We start from the raw sequence: 15,649 nt of genomic DNA, 5'->3' as shown, positions 1-15,649 counted from the left end.
GTTGTTTCCATAGCGACATAGCTCTCTTGAATTCCTGCTTCGTTCTTTTCATTTCTGCCAACAAAAGCCATGTTGCACAATAGAGCAACCTCTTCCTACAGAAATTCTCCCAGCACACAAACACACACACCTCCACCAGGGTCACTGGACACACACGGGAAGCAAACTGACTGTGCAGCAGCGTCACTGCACTGATGATCCACTGTACTGTATATGTGACCAGATGCAGTCTGCTTTAAGACTGTTTGGCTTTTGTCTCTGCTCTTGCTCGCAGCCTACTCAAAGGCTTCTAAAAATAGCTGTTAGCAGATAAAAGCAGAAAAGGCTCATATCAATTTGCTGGGGCCTGACCAAACTTTGAATGAGGTGAACTTAAGAAAAAAAAGGTGCCTTTTCTTTTCATGTGAAAGCCACAGTAGCTTGTTGTGTATTTTCGTGTCTGTGGTCCAGCAGGAAACATCCTCAGATATAGCTTATAGGAGGAGACAGATGAAGCGAGGCTGCAGGTGACATGCACTGTGAGTTAAAACGTTAATGGGCGTACTTTGTGCCAGAACTCTGAAGAGCATTTATATAATTGCAGACAGGCTTTCATCCAGCATTGACTGGAGTGGTTTTAGCATTTTATTTTTCTCTCTGTTCCCTAGCAACAGACATCCTCTAGTACTGAGTTATGTCAGTTTGATTCGACCAATAACCGTCGCTTATATCATCCCAGATTGGCGTGACACCGTGTAGTTTACCCTGAAACATGCTATGGCTGCACAGCAATCTGACAACTGTGCAGATTAACACCAGAAACAGTGAAAATTCTAAAAGCTTATGTTGTAAGAGAAAATAAAAAGGTATTCCCGCCCTTAAAGGTCATTTAATGTTAAAATTCCATCTTAAAAGTTTAGAAATCATCAGTATTTCAGCTGTGTAGTTCTAAAAATCCACAACATCCAAACCCTGCTGCTCAGCTCTGAAGACATCACAACACTGCTTCCCTGCTGCTCCTCTACTTTGATTCCCTAGCATCCCCTAATGGACATATAACCACAATACATGTACTGGGTGCTCTGAAATCAGTGCTCAGTGGTTATTCTTTCCGTCCCTCGTTTAATATTTTGTACTTTACGTGCGGCCGTTGCTCATGCAGTCAGCACTTACAGGTTGAAAATAACAATGTCAGGGACGTGTCAGGGATCAAGGATGACAAAGTCCAGTGTTTGTGCATCTGAACATGAGAGAAAAAGATAGAACGCGTGCGAGAGAATGACAGTACATCAGTAAAGTGGATGTGGAGTGGGTGGTGGTGGAGATACAGTGGAGTAAAGAGAAATCAGAGGATGGAGGAAGGAGGAGGAGGAGGAGGAGGAGGAGGAGGAGGAGGGAAGAGGCTTGTTGGTGGGTTGGGGGTTACGCTGATGGAGTACCACTCCACATTCAAGTGGTGGGAAGCAGATAATCAGAGCGATGTGGCTCCAGAGTTCAAAAGTTCACATGCAAGCACCCTCAGCTCCGCCATTAATAACGCTATCCAGTATCTGATTACAATAAACCGCAGCCAGCAATGTTACACAGGCATTAAAAAAACACATCAAATCATCTGATGAAAGCAATGGGGACTGATTTGGTGATTCATTGTTGGACTATAACAATGCTGGAGACAAAGGCATCTGCATATGTATCGCTACTATGGAGCACCCTCTGAAACAGGCACTTTGTAGCTAAGCAACAAAACAACAATAAGTGTTTTACTTTGTACAGTAATCGTTAATTATTTGAACACTTGAGCCGCTAGCAGCACTGTGGAACAATGTGAGTGTTTTGTTAATATCTTGTGAACGCGCATAAGCATGCAGACGAGTGACGTGAAACACAGTCCTGCAGACGGTTTCACATTATTCCACTGGTCGACAATTGGTGGAAACAACGTGCCGAGAAATGTAGCCACACACCAATAAAGGCAAGGAAGGAGAAGACTGCCAACATGCATATCTAGTTTTAAATTCTGTGCATGTGGGTGAAAAAAAAACAAAGCAAATAAAACACTAATTTGATAACAACTCTACAAGTTACCTTTGATTTTTTTCTTCAAGGTGCAACGCAAGTTTTGACCACTAGGGGGATATAAGACTCCAGGTCTGATGCAGCATTAGTATCATCAGTCCTAAACTTCTCTCACCATTTACTCTGATTTCAGTTGAACTCAGTGGCTGCAGTACAGGTCATAAGTCCCGCCCTCCCCATGTTCAGGCTGTCTTAAAGGAGAAGTCCGGTATTTTGCACTTTGAGCCCCATTTCTTGGTTGTTTATGATCAAATAGAGTGGTTAAGACCAAAACAGCGACGATTGCTCCTTTTCTGAGAATTTGGCTTTCCCCTGCCTGGCTCAACACTGCTGCCTATGGCCACGTGTGAACCTGTCCTAAAACCACCCTAAACATTTGTTTTCAAAGCCATGAAACTCACCGAGTGGTCAGTGGTGTTCGTTGATGTTCTGACATAAAAATCGTAGCAAACTGTGGTTTCCGTTATGATTTATTTGACATTTTGTGTAGTCAATTGGTTTTCTATAGAAGCCTCACTGTCCGTTGGTAGTAATCCGCCACCAGAAACAGAAAGGAGGTTGTTTACGACAAGGTTGTAGTCATTGTAGTCTTTTAGCTCAGAGAAAAGTGCCGGCTCGACAGTGCTGTGTGCGCTCCTGGAGGAAGAACGAGAACGAACAAAAACGTAAAGGAGCATCATCGCCATCAAGTGGGCTGGAGTCTATAACACTTCAGGTTCAAGCGGAAGTTTACACACGGGGTGTGAGGCAGCTGAAAAAATAGTCCCACAATCGAGATGAAAAGCAAAAACACGGATGGAAACCACGATTTTTATGTCAACGACATCAACGAACACCACTGACCACTCGGTGAGTTTCATGGCTTTGAAAACGAATGTTTAGGGTGGTTTTAGGACAGGTTCACACATGGCCATAGTAGGGGTGAGTCCGTGTACACGTTTACACCTGATTGAGATCATAAACGGTTATGAAAAATTAGTACACGAAAAAAAGACTGGGTTTGGCAACAGGTCAGTAGCCTACGTGCTCCGTTCTATTAAAACGGCGCAGCCGTTAAGGGGGTCGTTCAGCAGTGGGCTACAATGAGTACCGGGCCATCAAATCACAGCATCCGCGGTGAGAGGACACGGAATTGTCCGGGCCATCAAATCACAGCATCCGCGGTGAGAGGACACGGAATTGTTTGCGCTTTTACGCACGCAGGTCTAGGCAATCACAGATATTTGATGATGGGTCGGTGGTGAAGTGGCGCACATGACTTGTGCTACGGACGGACAGACGAGCCACGTATCTAAAACAGGTAATAGATCTGGCTACATCTTTCCCACATCAAATATCTGTGATCGCCTAGACCGCGTGCGTAAAAGCGCACACAATTCTGTGTCCTCTCACCGCGGATGCTGTGATTTATGGGCCGGTACTCATTGTAGCCCACTCTTATAAGACTCAGTAATAGGGCCGTAACGGTACATGTATTTGTGCCGAACCATTCGGTACGCGACTTTCGGTTCGGCACGACCCTGTACCGAATTATTGGGCGCAGGATATTATTTTATTTTATTTTGTTTTAATTCCGTTTTTGCGAGCCGAACCATTTAAAATATCTAGTTCCCCGACGGACATAATTGAGTGACGGACCGAGTCCGACCGTAAATCTCCGCTTTCACTTTGTGCAGCGCATTCTCGCATTTTGACAACATGGCAAGTGAGCCTGACGAACCTGAAGACCCACCCGCAAACCTTAAGTCCTCCGTTTGGGAACACTTTGGTTTCAGGGTAAAATACGAAGATGGAAATAAACAAGTGGACAAGACAAAAGCAGTGTGCCGACACTGCAGAACAGCGGTCGGGTATGTACTTGGAAACACGTCTAACATGCTAACGCATCTAAAGCGACACCACCCGAGTTTGAACGTTAACCGGCACGACTAGAAAAAGCAATCTGGTGCAAACTACGATATCGTCGTCGTTTAAAAAGAAAGAGCGTTTCCCTGACCATCGCGCTAAAGAAATAACCAACGCCATTGGAGTTGAGTAAAATTGTTTAAGCTGCACTTTAGATATAAGCATGTTTTGTTTACTGCACTTTAACAAAGTGGGAAAGCTAAGTAAGTTCCTAGTAAAACTGAATCTGAGCAGGCTTTAAAGCTGACCAGCTGCACTATACTTTTTATTTTAATTGAGTAAAACTGTTAAAGCAGAAATGTATATTTATATTTTTCATTCAAAAAATGTGTTAATTGAGTAAAACTGTTTAAGCAGAAATTTATATTTATATTTTTCATTCAAACAATGTGAAAAAGCAAGGATTTTATATATATTTGTTTCATTCAAAAATTGTGTAAAAAGAGTTAACTGCTGTGGTGGTATGTTTTAATAAGGTTACCAAAAAGTAAAAGATATTTAATAGTTGTCTATTTTTTCATTAATGTACCGAAAAAAAAACCGAACCGTGACTTGTGTACCGAGGTACGTACCGAACCGTGATTTTTGTGTACCGTTACACCCCTACTCAGTAATAATAAAAATAAGTTACTGTGGACCTATTTGCCATGCCTTTTAATAAATTAGCAGAGGAGTTCGCTGAAAAACAGGTAAAGTCAGTCTGAATTACTCACGTGCGTCCCCGGTGAAAACCGCTGACATGCATGGGAAATACGGCTTCTACAGGCTCGCCATAGCTTACTGTCAGGACTCAGACACCAGAATTCGGGATGTCGGACCGTCGGAATGGTGATATTTCGGAGTGGCGGCCTGTAACAGTTGGTTAAATGGCCCGTTCAGTTGGTATTCGGATAACTGAGGCTTTACTGGTATAATGCAATAGCACCACCCAGCGGTGAAACCCGTGTACACGTTAATAGCACCACCCAGCGGTGAAACCCGTGTACACGTTTACACGAAAAAAATGAACCACTCCAAACGTTTAGAGATTTTTGTACACGAACTCACCCCTAGACCATAACGTTTAGAGATTTTTGTACACGAACTCACCCCTAGACCATAGGCAGCAGTGTAAAGCCAGGCAGGAGAAAGCCAAATTTTGGTCTTAGCCACTTATGTTTCTTTATAAACAACCCAGAAACTGGGCTCAAAATGCAAAATACCGGACTTCTCCACTGTTTGTATATTTTTCTACAAAAAGTAATGCACCAACATTTGTACATATCCCCTGTAACCATGAGCCAGTAATTCATGCATGATCCACATATTTTGGAGGGCTGTGATCATGTGACCAATGTACTAAGTAAAGAAGGAAGTGGTCTCATGCAGTCCAGTAAGGAGACAGATAGGGTGGTGGATGGGTCACAAAACACAGGACTTTTGCTCAGGAGACCAGTGTTCAAAATCATGTGAACTTTGAGTCATTCTAAGGTACGTCGTCACGTTTCTTCTAACTAAACCTAACCACAGTAACTTTACTTGCCTCAACCTTACTTCTGCAACTTTACGTTAATTATGTAGCTTTACATTAAGGATGTAACGGTATTCAGAGGATATCGTACAAACCAACTGGACATGGGCCAAACTAAAAACTCAAGTAAACATCAAATACATTTTTTCCAAAGATGGTTTTAGTCATTTAGGTACTTTTCATCATGCTGGTGTTTGTTCAAGAGTTTGGTTTTAATTGGTTATATGATGCTAAAAAAAGGGGTTGTGATGTCATGATTGACAGCTGCAGTCACTCACGATTGAGTCTGATGGATATATGGGTGAAAACTTGACACCATGGCTCCACTTCCCGGCTGCTATTGTGCAGACTTTGGCTCCCAAAACACAAGATGGTAGTGCTCCAATATTATGGCTTCATTTTTGTACAGTGGGAGGAAGTTAGATGCGTTGCCCATCTTTATATACAGCCACTGATTGATCTCTTGAGAAAATATCCGGGGGTGTGTTTGTTACTAGAAGCTCAACCTTCCTCACTAGCCGCTAGTTCACTTCAGATTTTATCCATTTCATGATAAGCACTAGCTCAGGTTTTTGCCTTTTATGTAATGATTGTTTACATTACATTAAAATTCTGCCTCATGAGTCAGCAGAACGGTGAAAGCAGCAGAGATGACCCTTTTACATTATATGGGGTAATTACATTAACAGTATATTTCAAAGTGAACCCTGCACTGATGTATTTGTTTTTAGACGAGCTGAAAACACAACACTGACAGGGACATATTATCACCTTATGAAGCTGATATACCAAACGTGTCACCAAAGTTGCTTATTTACACTTTCAGCTGACATGGAGCAACATTAGCATCTATTTTGAGTTCTTTTCTGGCCACAAAGAATCTGAGTCCAATATGGATTATGTCAGTGGTTCCCAACTGGTGGGTCTTGGTCCAAAAGTGGGTCGTGGATTCTTTCTGAACGGAATGCAAGTGAATTTCCGGCACAGAGTTTTTATTTTTAGGTGCTGTTTTCTGCTGTAGAGTGAGTGACTTACGGACAGCTACTTGACAAAGACAGCAAACTAGCTCGACAAAATGGCCAAACACAAGTATGACGCTGAATGCATAAAACTGTGGGACCTTGAACTAATGACTAAGGAGAAGTCCGGACTGTGTGGCTAGACCGGTTGGGAACCACTGGACTATGTTACATGCACACTAATATTCCACTATTATCAGAGTAATATGATGTCATGTAAACTGCATACTACATTTGGATATTCCAAATTAGCCCTTTTTCCGAATTCAGCATATTCCAATTATGACTTGGGATATGCCGGTACTATTTGGGTTTTAGGAGCATTCTTTGGGCGTGTACAGCACATTGGGGTTTTTATCGCAGTTTGCGACATGTGGTCTCTTGCCTGTCACAGTCAGCTCTGTGACTTGCACAAACCAACTTGCGAACAGTTTGCAAGGCCGTGGTTGAGATGTTATCCAACAGAAAAGTCCACATTTCTGGTCAGAAGGAGCAACACACCTACTTTTATGCATTATGAAAGACTTGGATATCAACAAGTTTTCTGAAATGCGCAAATATTGCAGCGATGCTCTTTTCAAGAAGGTGGTTGAAGGAATAAAAGTGGTTGAAGTAGAACAAGTTCCGCCACCCGTGGGAAACTTTGCAAATTCCTGTTTTGATGTATCACAAGTAAAATGGCAGCTTAGACCGTTTCACTTTTCCATATTTGATGTGTTAAACAGCATGTTAGGGCACGTTGACTGGAGGCTGCATGGCTGCGTGTAAATGGGATTTTCTTTTCTTGAGCTATGTGAACAGCTTGATAGGAATATTGTCTTCTTCAGAATAACAGCAAACACCGCAATATTTTGTGCATGTAAGTGTCTCCATGGACTCTCCCTTGAACTGCTTTGGTCTCCACTGACTATTGAGGGAAATATTCAATTCAATTCAATTCAGTTTTTTTTATAAAGCCTGATATCACAAATCACGTTTGCCTCACACATACAATGACATCCCTCTGTCCTTGAACCCTCACAGCAGATAAGGAAAAACTCCCCCCCCCCAAAAAACCCTTTAACACGGGGAAAAAAATCTGTTGCGATGTTCACCACCAGCTCGTTGTCCATCTGTTGTTTGATGCTGGGCAGGTAACATACAGTGGGGGTTCATCTAATATTTTTTGTAAGCACGGTTAATGAGAGTTATAAGAGTGAATCTAAACAGTAAAGTTTCGGGCCATAAAACCAAAACAATGAGCTGAAAGATGCTAAAACAGTTTGTAGAGCTGAGGGGAACTGTGCAGAGTCAGATGATAATTCTCATTCACACGTAGCTACTTGACCCATTGTTCAATAAAAAATATTGATCAGTGCAGCTTTAAGTGTCATATACTGTATGTACATATACTGAAGCAACAGTACGTCAGACGTAGGTCATTTTCACCAGCAGGCAGTTTGAAGCACCATATCAGGAAAAGCATGAGTGTAATTAATAACAATAAGTGTTCATTTCATCTAAGTGTCCCAAACTAGGACACTTAGATGAAATGGACACTTAATGTTATTAATTACACTCATGCTTTTCCTGCAATGACAAGTCAAAGTGTCTGCTGTGAAAAAGGTTTATTGACTCAACTACTGAAACTAAAGATCACATTTTTTACGGTGTGACACCATCATGACTTCAAAAGGCAAATATTGCATCCTTTAGTGAAACTGTCTTCACATTTCTGTGAAATTTAACATCAATTTTTTTTATATCTTTATAAGCCTTGAGACCATGTGCAGCACTTCACATTTAGTTAGTTCTGTGGCTTCACAGTGTGTGTTTGTAACGACGGAGGCTCAACAGGTTGAAAAGTTATACTGCATACAGCATGTGTGTTCTTTTACACCGACTCTTTCATCCTCCTCCATGGAGATTTATCATCTTTACACATGCAATTTAAGAGCAATCCTTTGCCTCTGAATCTCTTTCATACTCACTCCCACTCCTTCCTGCGGGCCTGCGGCGTGCTCTGGATTTTGTGAGCCTGGTGAGCCATGATGATGTCCTTCTGCTCCACCAGTCCCCCGCGCCGCCGCTGCATGCAGTTGGGGCTCAGAGACCCTGAACCCTGATCAGATGAGGCCTCTTCCTGACCACAAGGCACATCGAAGCTGGCGGCTCGAGGGGGCAGCCCCAGGTACTCAGGGAGGGCATGAGGGACCTGCAGGGAGCTGGAGCGGGCTGCTTGTGCCAGGCCATGACGGGGAGTGGAGCCGGGCTTCCTCCAGGCTTCAGGCTCGGGGAGGGACAGGGAGGACTGGATGTGCGTATTTCCACCTCGACCACAGCTGGATGGAGAGTGGAGGTTGGGTGTGAGGGAGAGGGAGAGGGTCTGGTCTGAACTGGTGAGCATCTCTACAGAGGACAGGAGTTGGCGGTTTCACCATAATGCTACAAACGGGAGAAGAGAATTGTGAGTGAAAAGAAGTGAAACACAATCATGAAACATTTCACATTCTGCCTGTCCCTTCTCTGTTCGTCTATTTTTAGTCCCTGATAGAAGCTTGGCTCCAGGGACCGCAATGTTGGTCTGTTGGTCAGCCCACCACTTTGATCCTGACTGAAATATCTCAGCGACTATTGGATGGATTTGCCATGAACTTACAGATATTCACGATCCCCAGAGGATGACTCCAAGTAGCAGGCAGATAGCTAGAACAGAGTCACTCCCTGAATGTCTCATATGTTTATTAATAACTGCTGAAATAAAAATATTAACGGGTGGCTCCTGGAGCAAAAACTGCATTTTCCCACTAAGGATGAATTCAGAATAAATGCCACCATGTAACCGTGCTTTTTCTAACTGATCACCTCAGCCAGTGAGATCTTTGATGCAAGCAGTGCATAAGACTGGGTGAACAAAAGCATAGAACCAGCAGCCGTGCAGAAACAGAACCAGTAGCTGCATTGGTGAGGAACTTTGTGCATAAAGCGGGTCAAAGAGGGGAAATTTTATAAATCTTAAAGCCCTGCACACAGTTTGGACTTTCTTGCTTGCATCAAGTCTCGTGTTTTGATCCCAGAATCCTGACCACAACATATCAGACCTGTTAAACCATTGTCTCATTGCTGCTGCCATTGTCCAGCTAAGCGTGTGTGTTACTGAGACAGAGAAATATGAGGGAGATGAGGTGGCAAGGCTGGAAAACAGCAAGTTTGAGGCGAGTCAGTCGGAGACAGACGAAACAAGGCTGTTCCCACTGAGCCGAAGCTGAAAGGAAGATGACTGAGTGTGGGAGAGCTGAAGCAAAAGGCACAGTGACTCACACGTCGGCAGCAGGGCTCCTCAGACATGAACTGGACTCAGTCTGAGTTGAGCTCTGCCCTCAAAGGCGGCGCGGGAGCTGCAAGGTCAGCATGCACATTTACACGGGTTGGCTCGGTGGCGGCTTTGTGCTGCTAATGGGTGGGCCGTCTTGCAAGTTCAAAGTACATGTGATAGCTTTTGTTTGTGGTTTTGCAAGCCACAGCTGAGAGGAAATTAAATGTCAAGACTCTTGTTTCAACAGGATCACCTTTAGAAAAGCAGCAGGGAACAAACTAGGGTGATGTGAAGAATCCGTGACATCTGGGTTAGTTATACAAACAGAAATGAAATTAATGATGAATGGCAGCAGTGATGAGGTTGCTATAAAGATGAGAGCATCACTGCAGTGTGCCTACGGGCAATAATTACAGCTGCAAGATGCGTCCATCTTTATCTGTATCATGCATTAAAGTTAAAACACTTGCTCTTTAATTTCAAATTCAAATTTCTCTGATCTCCTTTAATTAGTGCAACCACTGTAGAGCCTACTGGCACAACAGGCTGCCCCCACCTCGACTAATTTGTGCACGTCAGCTGCAGGTCTGCAATCGCTTTACATTAACAAGCCTGTTAACAGGTATTGCTAATTAGGATCTTTATTCTTGTGGAGTTGAAGTGTTTGACGCAAGTGACAAAAAAAAACGCAGCAGCAGCAGCAGCAGCAGCAGGAGTCATAACAATAAGAAGACATGATTAAGATGCTAAAAATGTTCACAGGAGGGAGAGGATGAATGCAGCGCGCGCGACAGGACATTATATGAATTAAAGTAATGACATGATTAATGGATTTGACAGTTTTTACCTTGAGGTGCCGCGCGCTCCTTCATCGTCAGAGAAAGCCCAGCTCAGGTGGATCCTAAAATTCAGCCTCCTCTCACTCAGTCCAAGTTCAGAGGTTTGAGGATGATTTCGCGAGGATTCCTTGAGTGATGATTACGGCTGTTTGGCTATAAATACCGCGGGGTGGCAGGCAGCCAGGGGAGCGTGGCTCACACGAACGTAAACAGGCATGGGGACAGGAGCGAGGCATGGAGATAATCCCAGTCATCTTCACTGGCTGAGCTGCGGTGATATGAGTCACTTTATGTGGGTCACTCTGAGTGTCTGTGTCTTCAAACTTCATCTCAAGAGTTAATTGGATTGTGCTGGACGCAATTCTTGCAACGCCCGGAAGTTATTTATCTGAGATCATAGTGCAAGAGATAAATGCAACAGGTCTGCTTCATGTGAGGCGGTGGTGCTGTGGTGGAAGGCACAACTGCATGGAGTCAGATACATTTGCCACTAGATGGTGGACTAAAGCTGCACCTGGCACACTGCAGGTGCAGACAATAACATCAAAGGTATAAAGTACAGGTTAAACCTTCACCTGCATCCTATTATAACTCTGTTTGTACAGGTTTCTCTTCATCTAGGTACACCTGTGTGTGTAACAGCAGGGCCAACACACACACACAAGCCCTTTGGAGACCCTTTACAGCCCCAAATAAGTAGGTCAAAAGAAGAATTAAGTAAAAGGCATCAATTTTAATGTGTAAATGAATTATGGTAAACTTCCCTAGTGTTATATCTTACCAGCACCCACATCTAACGTTACCGATTGTAGTTCAGCAAGAGGATCAAGAGAGACCCGCCCCTCTCTCTCAAACTCACACCAAATGGCAAAACTAAGCACTGCCAAACAAATATAAACTAAGATACAGTTACTGTGTTGCATATATTGCACATTTCTCTCCTAAAATGTCTTCAGAAACACATTTTAGCTTACTGTTTGAGGTCTTTCATCACCAGCTGGCCGCCATATTGTTTCCTGTGGAAATGTGGAACGTCACTCATCAGTGCAGTGCATTCTGGTAGTTGTAGGTTTTCTTTCTGTAGAGCAAAAGCAAATGCCACAGCCCTTTTCCTTTGTGTTCTCTACGGAAGCGTATTGCATTCACTTGACAAATAAAAAAGCCCTGTTTTTCTGAGTAATTTTTTCTGTTTTTCTGAATAATTTTTTCACTGTTTTTCGTGGTAATTTTTTTCTGTTTTTCGTGGTAATTTTTTTCTGTTTTTCGGGGTAATTGTTTTTCCCGAACGAGGAGACAAGATACTTCAAAATCTCGCGAGAAGCTCCCACCTGGCACCTGCAAGTGACCGGTGCCTGCGTAAAGTCGACAAACTAATGATAACACCATCTATATGACTTAAAGACAAGAGTATCTCCCAGTGTCTCAAACCCAAAACAAAGTAAAACTGGATTAAACTAAACAAGTGGGTCATGTTTGCTTCCATTATATCGAGCTCTCAAGAAAGGAATGAAAGCACCTGTTGTTCTATTGCTCTCTTAACTCAGACAAAAATACTCAGAAAAACAGGAAAAATTACCCCGAAAAACAGAAAAAAAAATGACACCGAAAAACAGAAAAATAAAAAAATTACTCAAAAAAAGATTTTTTTTTATTTGTCAAGTGAATGCAATACACTTCCATAGTTCTCTGGTCATGTAGCACCAATTTAAAAATGATTTATGTCTCTCTACTGCATAGACAGCCTAGTTTTGTGAATAGATAGATAGATAGATAGATAGATAGATAGATAGATAGATAGATAGATAGAAGTAATGAAACCTTTGCTACACTAAAGATGCTAAAGACCATTTTTCCAGCAGTGAAATCCTTCTTTAAGTACAAAAGTAATACAAAGAAAACATTTTTTTAAATATCTAAAGTTAATATAAAATACTTTACTCGTCACTTTTACATTACATGTTATAATATTAGACTATTATAGCTAATGCATTAATAGCCCATATAAACTGTACTGTACGTAGGCCATTGTTGGGTCAAATAATCTGTAAAAATATATTGCATTTTGTAAAATGATGATAATGATTGAAATGATGCTGTGTGTAAAATCTGAATCTGTAAGTAACTACAACTGCTGGATTAATGTAGTGCAGTAAAACTTACAATATTTGCCTCAGAAGTATGAATGAACTTCTCATTTCATCCCAAATTACTGTTTATTTATAATTTATTTATTATTGTAAACATTATTCATACATATTGAACTGAATGTTTACCTGTAGACAAAGTGAACATTTTCTGTAAGTCTGGACTGCATTGTCGTTACATGTACAGTAGTTGTGCATTTAGTTAAGCATTTATTCGAAAATAATAAATTGGAACAGCTAAAGTTAGTTTTAATTTAGTGCCAAATCACATTGGTCTTTTACAGGAAACTTCCGAGGGAATTATTAGGGACACATAAAATAAAGTGTACTGCATAAACTACGCTTAAACCCAATAAAATAAAGTAAATAAATTAACCTGGACTTAGTTTCCACTGTTAGGGACATAAAATATGAACATTAAAAAATGATTTACATGACTGAACATGTGAATGAGCAGAGTTGTCATATTTTTAATTGATGGGAAACAGAATTTAGTCACTCACAAAGTGACACATGTTGTATTTATTTTTTAATTATGATTTAATATATGCATGATCTCTGATTCACATGATGCATACACTGTATACATTTACAGCAGATCCTTTAGGGCTCCAAGTGTTTCTAAATTTGAGTACAAAAGCTGTATTATTAAAGATTAATTAAAGATGCAGTTAAAAAGCTAGGACATTAAGCGAATATTGAGGATTTTATTTTATTTTTTTTTCATTAAACATATGTTATATTTAACCCTGGAAAAAAGTGCAGCACATTACAGCATAATGTTTCACGCTGAGTGCTTTTTAACTTTAGCAGTGGCTCACTTGTCCTCACTGTTATATAGCCTCAGCAGGAATACATCGACATAAAGGTCTGAAGGTCGTGTAAATTAAATTTAAATCAGTTTTGTCAAGAAGAACATGTAGATAATACTGAAACTCAGATGAATGAATGGCGTTAGGACTATTTTGTGTGTGGAAAAACAATTTATTTGAGGACTTTCAGTGTGTAACATTGAGGGGGATGTAGTTGCATCTAGCAGTGGATTGCAGATTGCAACCAGCTGAAACTTCTCCCAGCTAGAATTTCGTCAGTGTTTATTGTTCAGGAGGTTTTTAACAGGAGCCAAATTATCCGCAGAGGTCTCTTCCTCTTCGAAACAAACAGACCTGGTGATTTAAAACCGGTAAAAACATTGAATGAAGCAATTTCGTGTTACAAATCAAATGTTTTTTTCAATGCCGCTTGTCGCAGAGGGGCTGCTAACTATGGTGGCCTATGCAAAAACGCGAATGGCCCTATCTAAAGCCATGGCAGTGAACATGGTGATCTCCATAAATTAGGACCCGCTCCCTGTGTAGATATAAACAGCTCATTCTAAGGTATGAAAACACAATGATTCTTATTTTATACTAATATACTTCTTATATCCAATTCCTTTTTTCGCCAAAACATCCCTCTAAATCCTACACACTGGACCTTTAAACCCTTTTGAGGCCACAAAAAGCGTGTCCTGGTTTGTATCGTACTTTGAAACTAGAGCCAAGGACAGAGAATACTTTTTTCTGTGATTAAAACAAAGCCTTGATGGTCTGTGTGCTTAATTAAAAGGTCAGCTGTGTTCATGTTAACCAATCCTGTTATTCCCAAAGCTGAGGGAGAGGTGTTAGCTGTGGGACCGAGAGCGGTGCAGAAACCATCTGCTGCCACTAACACTGAAGGGTAAATGAAGACTTCAAATTAAAACCTTACTCCTCTTCATTTTTGTCCTGGGACGGCTTTTCAAATCTTTGTCTTAATCAAGGTTATATTGTTCTTTAATTGCCCAGAGTCCCCTCAACTATCTCTTCAACTATCTCTTCAAATATCTCTATAAACTGCAGATTGTCAGCGGTTGTTGTCAGACACCTCTCCGAGGATCCTGTGACACGAGGAGTATTTTTTCTAATGTCCCGATGCCATATTGTGTGAATTAGATATGGATTTATGTAATCTAGCAGAATCATCTCGGTGAGGAAATAATTGCCGTCTTATCCTCCAGGCACGCGGCCAAGTGGATGCATGACGTGGAGACGCCAAGCAGAGAAACTGCTGCCATTGAGAGAAGAAAAAAAACAAGAAGACATTAGAAATAAACCATCAGGTGTGTGTGTGTGTAGGAGGACGAGCATGCTGTTTGGTGCATGAGACAGTTGGTAGTAAATGGTTGGCAAATCAAATCTGGTCTGGCTTGAGAGGCTGTCCTGAGGGTAAACATCAGGTTTGCTTTGTATGCTTGCTGGTTTACACTTTACAGACTCCTGCTTGATGTAATGCTGTGTTTTCTTTTAATTTTAAACTCTAATCTCACCTTCTGCATGCTCACAGTATGGAGACAAATCTTTATTAGGTATTAAGGGCTGCAAAAATTCATCTGCAGTCAAGCCCACACAGCTACAGGAGAGTCATCAGATTGAGCATCAAAAGCGAGCTCTAGTTGCAGGCGGAGAAAAATGTTCCTGCTCAAATATTTTAAATGTCCTTATGAGTTGTGAACACTTGGCATTTATTTTGTGCCTGAGCTTCATTCTGTCAAAGTGTGAAGTTGTGTTTTAATCATTTAGATGAGTTATTACACAGATCTTGAAGTTCCTCTGTGTTCAGTGGCTCTCAAACTTTTGGTTCATGACTCCCTAAAATTAAAGCAATTCCTACTTGAGTGGTGAACAGTTCAACCAGAGAATGATTTTATGTCTTTGGGTTGTTTCATTTGATTAAATTTTGAGACGGAAAACGATTCCAGGAAAAATACAAAAATGTGATGGCAGAAGTGTGTTTTCCTGTCACCAGCCCATCTTCAAATCACACTCTCTAATGTCAGCATTAGCACATTATATGTATGCTTT

The 15,649-nt window shown here is 41.5% G+C and overlaps 1 protein-coding gene across 1 annotated transcript in view; it reads right to left on the bottom strand.

The window, feature by feature from the left end:
• Positions 1-8,563, bottom strand: part of cacna1eb (calcium channel, voltage-dependent, R type, alpha 1E subunit b) — an 89,380-nt gene extending 80,817 nt beyond the window's left edge. The window contains exon 1 of the mRNA XM_050074936.1: positions 8,460-8,563. Within this exon, the coding sequence (XP_049930893.1) occupies positions 8,460-8,563 (104 nt within the window). The remainder of the gene's footprint in view (positions 1-8,459) is intronic.
• Between the last annotated feature and the right edge of the window lie 7,086 nt (positions 8,564-15,649).

Source organism: Epinephelus moara, chromosome 21, assembly GCF_006386435.1.
Source record: "Epinephelus moara isolate mb chromosome 21, YSFRI_EMoa_1.0, whole genome shotgun sequence".
NCBI lineage: Eukaryota > Metazoa > Chordata > Actinopteri > Perciformes > Serranidae > Epinephelus > Epinephelus moara.
The sequence above is the reverse complement of the archived record's forward strand: the minus strand, read 5'-3'. Positions and strand labels throughout refer to the sequence as shown.